Raw genomic sequence first — 10,580 nt, forward strand, 5'->3', positions numbered from 1 at the left:
TCTATTGAACGTCGATGCACAAAATAAATATCTTCGTAACTCAGCAAAATCCCGTCCATTTGTTAGAATAATCGTCTAATAAAAGAACAAAATGGTTGAACATTCATGGAACAAAGGGAGGTACTCAAACGATATACAAAAACATTGTCACATAAAAGTCGCACAATTTCTAGATTTGCTTTATTCCAACCTGTGGGTTCGATTATGTTTACACACTTTGTTAGATAAATATCGAATGACATCCTACATTCAGTATTGCCATGCTTAAATATGACAGTCGATTACTTTTCCATTACAAATGGAAAAGGCTTGAAACTATAGCCCATATCGACGTGGGGTGATTGCGAAACTTTAACTACGATGATGAATTGAGCGGTTACACCGTTAGTGTTGATGTATAATTTCAAATGTTAGATAACCCGTGTAACATGTTACAATAAATTTAACATTCCTCTAAAATGAGGCAGGTTTCAGACAAGCGCGACGAGACAGTGTCTATAACTCGATGTGTTTATTCGGGACAAATATACGTAGTAAGTACAATGTTAAAATTTAAAAAAAAACTAGCTTATAACTTTTTGTGATATTTATTTTAATGCAGCGCTTGTAATTACTTTTTTTATTTGTCTGGACAATTCATACTTTTGATGAGCAAGATTCTTTTTTTTGAAATTCAGGCACCCGTCGCTTATATTAATTTCTTCTTATATTGAATAAAAGCGAGCTTGAGTCCGTTACTCGCACTTAGCGTCGTTGCATTGATCTCCAGAACGTTGTCTTAACCCATTTATGCCTAGTGGACTCTCCTTTCCTTCTGACTTGGATCAATTTATTTCCAGAATTAGTGATATCTATTGTATTTATTTCTATATTTAGAATATTTCTTATAGAAATTCCTTCAAGCGAACAGCGCAGACCCTGATGAGACTCCGCATCTGGATCTACGCTGTTTGCCAAGGCCATTTTTCTAGGCGCTAGGCATTAATGGGTTATGGGCTTAAACCCGGTCACATAGCCGCGGCACCGAATCCGTGTTTACTTTATGAACTTTATCTTCCGAACCGTATGATTATTTTGGTCGCATTTGAGACCCCTTTTGAATTTTGGAGCACACCTTTTGGCGTTCGCATCATTCAATCGGTTGCTCTTAAAAAGTCCACAGAGGAAGTGGATGCGCAATTTTTTCCATATTCGATGGTTAATCAATGAGGTTTTAAGGTGTTTTTTTTAATAAATAATATTTTATCGTGCATTATATGTTTGTGACATGCTATGAGTCTTTAAGTTTTTGCGTAATGCAAGATAATCAAATATTACTTATATAAAGTTGTGACATTATTATTATTATTATTATTATTATTATTATTATTATTATTATTATTATTACATATCTTGATTTAAAATAATAAATTATAAGTTACCCATTCTAAATTGTACGGAACTTTCCACTGAAGAGAAATGTCGATGGCTTCAAGTTCTTTAAACTCTAAAAGGATTTAATCGATAACAAGGAGTTAAATAGATCGGGTGGTATAGAAAGTAAAATTACATTAGTTTAATTCTGCTCGCAAATTCTTTTTTAAATGCGTATAATTAAAACTCCCGCATATCGCCCCGACGACAGAAGTTGATTTTATTGTTCGGTGGATCAATAGCATTGTGGTGTATTTAAAGCATTTTCATTAAAAGAGAAAATAAATAGGCAGTATTAAATTGGAAAACCGCGGTCGTTTGTAACGCATAAAAAGAAAATATTTTTATTTTATTATTTAGCGCACTTAAGTGGATTCACTATTCAAAAGTTGACTTTCGGACTGGATCATTATTAATTTTGGGAATGTAATTAAGTATGCTTTAAACAGCATTTAATATCAGATGAACCAATGTGCTGTATGTGATTACCTAAAAGTAAAGGTAATTATACCAAACATTAACTTATTTATGTTAAGTGTTAATAATAATAATAATCATGATACAAAATCATCATCATCATCATCATCATCATCATTGTCGTCGTCGTCATCATCATCATCATAACCATCATCATCATAATTGTCTATAGCATAATCATCTCATTAATCTTCATCGTCGTCGTCATCATTGTCATCATCATTATGATCATTGTTTGTGTAATTATCATTCTCCCAATAACCTCAAATGTCAAACTATGTTTTCATTACAAAATAAAATGTACACTCGTTTTCCGGTTCGATTTTCTGATTCCAGAAAGCGCAGTCCAAACAACGCGTTATTCGATCCGTTCCACATCGAATCCGCTATTAACTTCGCAATTTCAAGCCCTGGCGCCTCGCTTAATCTTAATATGATTGTATGTATCAGTAATTGCAAACTGTGCTGCTTATTTCATTGTTCACAGCGATAATTTGTTGATATCTGAACCCATATTAATCAGGGGAGTCGACCGCTCAGCGCATATCTGAAACAAAGCGCTTACCGTATATACGATTACTTTCCATAACATTTATATAAAAATGCGCACATTGCTAAAAATACATATTCATATAATCTTTGCTTAAATTTTGTGTTTCATTTGCAAATCGTCCCTTTGAATTCTCTTTTTCGCGATGCAGATGACCACGATCAGTTTTACTGACTGTAAACTCTTTTAAAAATAAAAAGGGAACATTTTCACCCGTTCTCTGTGAGATAATATTGAGAGGTTGATAATGATATCATAAAACGTCTGTTGAACACAAGTGGACGTCATCTCAACTACCGACAAAAGGATATTTTGTCCGGGAAGTACCGAGTCCGGGACCGAGTCGTAACGATTATTGTTTTATTATACATGTTGTATACCTAATCATCTCTTTCTCTTAAACGGTAGCAAACGTGTGACATTTGCATCTTTTTGTCACCGTTAGATTTTTAACTCTTGGAACTCACACATTATCCCTTGAACACCATATTAACTAAAAACGAATGTAAATGGGCCGTGCTCTATGAAAAAGGGGTTAAATGCAGGTGCGTAAAGTATCGACCCAGATTAGCCCGTGCAGTCCGCACAGGCTAATCAGGGACGACAGATTCCGCCTAAACTAGATTTTTGCTAAGAAGAGACTTTCTTTAAACAGAAAATAGCATAAAAGCGGAAAGTGTCGTTACTGAAAAGTCTTTGCGGGCTTCACAGATTAATCTGGGACGACACCTTACGCTAATGTATTAACCCTTTGCATGCTGGGAAATTTGTCGTCTGCAAAAATCTCGTCTGCTGAATTTCTAACATTAGCATTTTCTTTGATTTTTTTCCAAAGAATACTATCAGAATAGCAAACAGTTTGGATCCTGATGAGACGCCACGTTCTGTGGCGTCTCATCTGGATCCAAACTGTTTGCAAAGGCCTTCAACATTCAGTTCCAGCACTGGAAGAGTTAAAGCCCCTTTTTACAGAGCACGGCTCAACATATATGTGATGTGAGGTTGTTGCTAATCATGCCGAAAAGCTCGAAAAGATGGCTCAGTCGGACAGCCATACTAACACCACTCGGCACTTTATCAACTATTACTATTTTCATCGTTTTAATATGCCAATAATAACCTTATCGTATCCGTTAAGTGTTAACAACGCAAACCCGAAAGCCAAACATATAAATGGATTGTGTAGATTTAAATACACTCTCCTAATTCTTAAATAAACATTGTCCCGCTAACATCGCTATAAGCGTCACTTTGATTTATACAGCCACTTCGATATACAAATCGATCCAACTGCTTTATGCAAAAAGATAAATGAAATTCTAGATTTGTCAAGTTTGTACTCCTCATTAAATACCTTTGATAGCCTTCATTTGGAATTCTATACTTAATCTAGACATTCAACATTGCTATCTACATTTAAGAGACAACTTCGTCCTCCCCTAACCCTCAGCGTCATCATCTTCACCACCACACCTACTAACACCACCACCACTACAACCACCACCATAATCATCATCATCACAATTATCATCATACTTTGCTTGTTAAACGTTTACGTACATGCACATCTCGTCAATCATTTCAGAAATAAGATTAATATGTCTCATCGAAACATTAACAATACGAGGACACTTAAATACTGAAGTTGATAAGATAAATGTAAGTATTACTGATTACGACAATATTTCGGAACGTTCGCTAGGACATTAGCATTAATTTAGAAAAATGATTTTCAATACGATTCATCATCCAACCAACTGCTTGCCTATTCTCTGCATGTGAAATAAGTGCGGAAACGGGACAAGATTATGTGAGGATTGGTAAAATATTGCGGCAGGAATGTGTATAAATATTCACGTTTAAAAAGTTTTAAGTCACGCGCACACGAACGTTTCTTTCTCGTGTACGTTCATATAAGTGTGATTGATTTTACCATTTAGAGATATTAAACTTTATCAAGTTTAGGTATGCACATTTCTTTAGGACCATAAACTGTTTGCACAAACTGGTGCGTATGGTAATCGTATTCGACACGTTATAATTGTGTTCTCACATGTCTGTGAATATAAGGGAATACGGTTGTCTGTCATATTTAACACTCTCACGAATTTACATGAAACACGTAATGTAATGTGTTCACTCAATTTTAAAAACGACAACATACTTTTGCAAAATTCCTGTAAACTATTTTGTATTTAGATCTGTACATTTAAAATGTTTAAAACACAAACATATTGTTAAATTTGTTATATTGTTTCCGATTGTAAGCAGAAATTATTTGATTTTGAATAAAAATTAAATCTCAATGTGTCTCTTACAGTAAATTAATTTGAGATTGCCCTAACGAGTTACATGAAAGGTGATCACAGAAGTAAATGATTAAATTGCATTTGTAAAAATTGATGCGCGACCATTCATGTATTAAAAATGTGATCCTTGTTTGCGCGCCGCTGAAGAAAAAGACACCTTATATTTAAAAAGCTATACATTTATGTGAAAAATATTGTCTTACAAACGTGTTGATATATATGTTTGTTCGTGTAACTACCAAATGCACTGATTTAATAATGTCTATCTAAAGAATTGCTTTCTCGCAACGTCTAGAGAAGAAACAAAACATATTAAAACTGTTATGGCTTTTTGGGGCGTTGGTTTTTAACCCAGCTTTTCACCAGATTACCGTTACAAAACGCCCAAAGACCCGAATGAATACACTGCATTCATCCATAGGCTGATTTGAGCATAATCCACCGGAACATTAGCAACATCACCGCGTCTCTGTAGTAATGAGTGTAACACTGCTCAATGTAGGGAAATGCGGACTACTCTCTTTTGTTCTGCGAAACATAAACACACATTGTGGCCTATTTTTAATTACGCATTAATGGTGAGTTCCATTCATAGTACCCAAGACTTTCAGAATCGGTACTGGTTCATTAAATCGTCAGGGGAAAACGGAATGTACTATCAATAAACGCCTTATGTTGATAACACAGTATTGCTTCAAGATATCAAATACTATGAATTTTAGGGAAAGTAATGAATGAAACCCTATCGGTAAATGTCATTTGTCTTGAATTGTGAGACAAAACCACTGAAATAGTATAGGGCCCATGATAGAAGGAAAATCGTTAGTTAACTATCCACACATGTATGACGTACGCGGTCAGTCTTTATCAAAATATTCCCTACAAGTCAGACAAGGTTACCGCTATTTGCCAGTTTGCTAATTTGTGACTTCAATTTTCAATCCGAAAGTATCGTGGTTTAATGTTTCATTTACAAGTCACAATGACATTTGTATAGACCCGCGTCATGTGAAATGGGTCTTATGCGATATGCTGTCAGCGTAGCTCCAGCACAGCCTGCGCATCTGTGCAGTCGTGTCAGGATATGCATACTTACAAGGATATTCAGGAGATACCACGGTACCGAACGTGCTTTTTATAGAGGAAAGCGTAGTCCAAGACCAGACTGCGTATGCGCAGAATGCGTAACGCATGTCCAGAGGTTTGAACTACGCTGGTCATATGCTATAAAAGTTATAAAACCTATTTTCGCATGACGTGGTTTTCACAGTGTTATTTAAAGGGATCTTTTCACGCTTTGGTAAATTGACATAATTGAAAAAAGTTGTTTCAGATTCGCAAATTTTCGTTTTAGTTATGATATTTGTGAGGAAACGGTAATACTGAACATTTACCATGGTCTAATATAGCCATTATATGCATCTTTTTACGATTTTAAAACCTAAAAATTATAAAGCGTTGCAACGCGAAACGATTGAATAATTTGGAGAGTTCTGTTTTTGTCGTTAAATTTTGTGAAACTACGAAGATTGCTTATATAAGGTATAAAATACGTTGAGTATGTGTACACGGCGGAATAGCTCAATAGGTTAAAGCCTTTTTCACTTCAGGACTCTGGCAGGACTCCAGGGGTCACTGGTTCGAAACCTGGTCCGGGCAATGTTCTTTTCCTTTTTTTAATTTTATTCTTGATTTTTTACTGGAGCTTTTATGATCCAATGTTTACATTTATCGATATAAAGCATTTAATGAATATGTTAAAAAATGCCAAAATCTGTGAAAAGGCCCCTTTAAATGTATGGAAAGAAAACTACGTTTTGATCACCTATCATACATACCATATGTTTCGATGACGAAGAAATGCATTTATAATAAGCCATGTGAGAACACATATGTTGTGATCTTACTTATACAAACTTGTTTATACGAAAGCTAATATGTACTTCGTAACAAACATTTTATGCGGTGGATATGAGACTATTGAGTGAAAAAAAGAACGCAACGTTACTAAAACCATTGGCTTTTTTATTAATAGATATTCCTTGTTCGAATTTCTATACGATTGATATTTACACAATACATTTTATGAAAATATCCAATTACATATGAGGTTTAATATAATGGGGAAATGAGATCAAGAAGCGCTTACTAAACATTTATAGGAAACATAAACAGGTGATTTTAAGAGCGATAAAATTATTCAATGGATGTTTTCATTTCACTTCAGACGATCGCTTGAAATGGCGAGATCCGGGAGTTCTGGGAATGGAAACAGCCTGAAGCAGCCCAAAGAGGAAGTGAACATCAAGTATATGCACCGGCCCCCGCGCATTGCGCCGAATTACGGGAACCAGCGCCGGTCAATACTGCCGAAATCGAAACTATCCCGGGTGCTTCTCTACGATAACGCCACTCAGGAGCACATGCTAGACATAAAATTGGCTAACATTAGAATAGAGAAGGAGCGGATTTCGCGAATAATTGATCTCAATCAGAAATCGTTCTTAAGTCGCATGATGAAAAGGCACGGACACATGCAGTCGCTGCTGAATTCCAGCTCCGCGCACAAACGCTCGTCACAGGACAAAGAACATTCAGCGGAAGTGACGTTGCCGAGCCTCCAAAATAACGCTCGTCCATTTTCGTTTCCGGTAAACGGAGCGAATCAAGAAAGGGGGACGCCGGCGTCTGCTTCAGTTACAGCAGAGCGCAACGCGTCATTGAGTGACATTAAGCTTCCTGTGTTAGCAGACGACAAACGGCATGTGATTTTCAAGGTTAAGGACAAACACGGTAAAATGGAAGTGTACCACACAGTGGACGAACGCGGGGTGTTAGCTGACATAATCCCGAGCGCGTATACAAATCTTACGGACGACCCAAGGTTTAAGAGTCTGCACGAGATTCTTGTGCCTTTAACACAAACTGGAGTGTAGCCTGCATCCTTGTACATTGGACCACGTTCAGCGCGAAAACATGTTTAAACCAGTTAAACTCGTAAAATAAAAAAAAATTACAATTCGCATAATTTTTACAAACGCTCTGCGCTTCATACGCGAATGTTCGATAATATTTAAAAACGTGTGTGCTATTGTTCATGTTAAAACATGTATGCATGTTCGTCTTAACGCTTTCGTCACTATATGTGTCGATGTACATATACGATTATTTCGGAACTTCTATGCAAATACTCTTTTCTCTGTATAGTGTTGTTTTGATTATTTTATTATAAACTGGGTCTGACAAATACCTTCAATATATTAAGCACGGTAAAAAAGATGCATAGATAAATAATATATACATTTGTGATTGGATCGCGTGAATTGTACGATTTATTGCGTAGCATATATAGCTTACATCGTTGCATGCAAGATTTATCGCTTATTCTGTACGGCATACCTTATTATAATGTCTCTGTTATGCACGAAACATTCATGTTGGTGTCTTTATCGTCTTTAAGAGTACTGCATATATATATAATCATTGGCTTTTTGTATGTAAACCCTAATGTTTTTTTTTATAATGCTACAATCTTAGAAGACACACTTTCTTTGTCTTCTTTCGTAGCGTGTTCCTGACGCTTGCGTGGCTTAACCGTTTCACATCATGTCTTGATTAAATCGCGTCTTACTTGTGTAATAGGTCGTTGATATTCGTAATAATGTCCTTAACCCATTTATGCCCATTATGCGGCGTCTCATCAGGGTCTGCGCTGTTTGTTTAAATGAATTTCTCTAAGAAATATTCTAAATATAGAAAAAATACACTAGAAATCCCTAATTTTGGAAATAAATTGATACAATTTAGAAGGATGAGAGAGTCCACTAGGCATAAATGGGTTAAAAAACGTGGGTAAAACTAGGAAGATGTAATCCGAATAGTGTACTGACCTCTTTACGATTAGAGCACAATCAACCGAGCGATAATGTATCAACGATCGCGATCGCGGTTTAAAACAATCATTTTTGAATGAAATGTTTAAACTAATATTAGCTATATTAATTAAGACTAGACTTGTTTGCATTGCTTTCAGCTTTTTAAAACGATGCTGGTGCTGTGCCATAGCAGCTGGTTTTTACAAGTCCTATGTGTGCTTAAAATATTATCGAGGTTCTCAAAGTCTACTTCAGCGATACATGCGTCTTTAACAATTAATATTGGGATGCGATATGGTGATATTCATCATTAATTCATCATTTATTTGTTATTTATTCACGGCTTTGTAGCTAATTTGTATGTTTACAATTCACCGTCAATTCGGATCAGATATTCGGATAAGATCGGAAACATGATGTATAAAGGTCGCAGACCGAATTAGGTGCTTTTTCTCCGGTTTTACTCCTGTGTTCATATTCTTGTTGATTAAGTAGTATAGATGTTAAATAAGTTGTGAATAAATCATTGAATGGTTCATTGAAAAATCTTACATTCATGTGTTGATTTATTATTAATTCCCTTTCATTACAGCGGTTGGATACTTTCATAGGCGTTTTATGTCAGTTTCATTGACTTGGAATACAAGTCAATACCCTTAAGTAGCTTCCTATAGAAAGTCATCGATGTAAAATAACCCTACTGCCATGAATAACTTTACTCGTATAATTTCAAATAAAGTTGCAACATACTTTGGATTGGAAACACACAAGGTAAAGATGGTGTGACATTGATAAATTGCATATTTTATTTTTGATATCCTGAATGTATGCGCTTCGTATGTTATAATATGTTACTATATAAGCTCTCAATTTTGAAAATTCATAAATAAATTGTTTTATATAGCGCTATGTTTATTATATTTGCTTAAAAAAACAACAACATACAGTTGTAATTAAACGTAAATTGAAATAATCGGGATACACATCTGTGTGCTATACTACGGAATGTATTAAAAAAAAATCTTTACAAGATTTATGTTTCCATTCGAAATTTTTGTATAAAACTAAAATCTTTTTTGGCAGTTATGGTCTTTAAAATGTATAACCTGAATATACTCAATGGTAAGTTATTGTTTATCTGCTGTGTCCTTCGTCTGAGTTTACACATTATGTTATTCGAGTATTTGCAAATCGTCCCGACAGCGATTTTTATAGTGTACATAAGTGTTGGAATAAAACTCTTTAACACAATCACAATCAGTCGTGTATTTTTCGCTTTTTTTGAAACTACATAAGGGTCAACCGTTTTGTCTAATGCCTCAGTCACGAATAATCCGGTCGCCAGCCGATGTGTCCGATCTCAAGGCAGCGGGGAGACTGGACACGTCGCAGCCGTCCGCCGTCCGATGAGTGACAAAGTTTTAAACCTCAGTCACAAATAGACACCGATCACCGTCCAATCAGCGGCCGACGTTTTCTTTTCCGCTCATCGGGCGGGCGCCGGCCGATGATCGCACGCACATTGGGTCATTTTGTATCCTCGGGCGGCGTCCGGATTAATTTTTTTATATCACAGTTTGATTTACCCGACATCGGGCCCGGGTAGGAATCGAGTTCAGATCGAAAAAAAGATCGGACGATCAACGAACGGTTATCGCCCGGCGTGCACCCGCCATCGGATTCATTGTACGTGTATCATAACGAGCATCGTCGGGCGTCCGTCGGGCATCGTGCGGAGAGCCTCCGGTAATCAGACGGTCGCCGGCCGATGTATATGCCTCTGGGAAGTACCTTTACTATTGCCGATACACGTTCAATGAATCCGATGTCGGGCGATCGCCGGGTGATACATCGTGCGTTGATCGTCCGATCTTGTTTCGATCTCAGATCGATTCTTTCCCGGGCCCGACGTCGGGTAAAATTTTAAGTGAGACTTAAAATTAATCCGGAAACCTC

At 36.4% G+C, this 10,580-nt stretch overlaps 1 protein-coding gene across 8 annotated transcripts; it reads left to right on the forward strand.

Annotated features, from left to right (window-relative positions):
* Positions 1–303: 303 nt before the first annotated feature.
* On the forward strand, positions 304–9,175 carry LOC127835159 (uncharacterized). Of its 8 annotated transcripts, none has more exons than XM_052361477.1 (2): positions 304–533; positions 6,977–9,175. In XM_052361477.1, exon 2 carries the CDS (start codon positions 6,990–6,992, stop codon positions 7,683–7,685), a length of 696 nt encoding a protein of 231 aa, XP_052217437.1. In that variant the 5' UTR covers positions 304–533; positions 6,977–6,989; the 3' UTR covers positions 7,686–9,175. The 8 variants fall into 8 exon arrangements, with proteins under 8 accessions (XP_052217437.1, XP_052217455.1, XP_052217480.1 ...); XM_052361495.1 differs by lacking the exon at positions 304–533 and adding an exon at positions 1,618–1,914; XM_052361520.1 differs by lacking the exon at positions 304–533 and adding an exon at positions 4,016–4,099.
* The last annotated feature ends 1,405 nt before the right edge of the window (positions 9,176–10,580 follow it).

The sequence above is a fragment of the Dreissena polymorpha genome, chromosome 1, assembly GCF_020536995.1.
Source record: "Dreissena polymorpha isolate Duluth1 chromosome 1, UMN_Dpol_1.0, whole genome shotgun sequence".
NCBI classification, from domain to species: Eukaryota; Metazoa; Mollusca; class Bivalvia; order Myida; family Dreissenidae; genus Dreissena; species Dreissena polymorpha.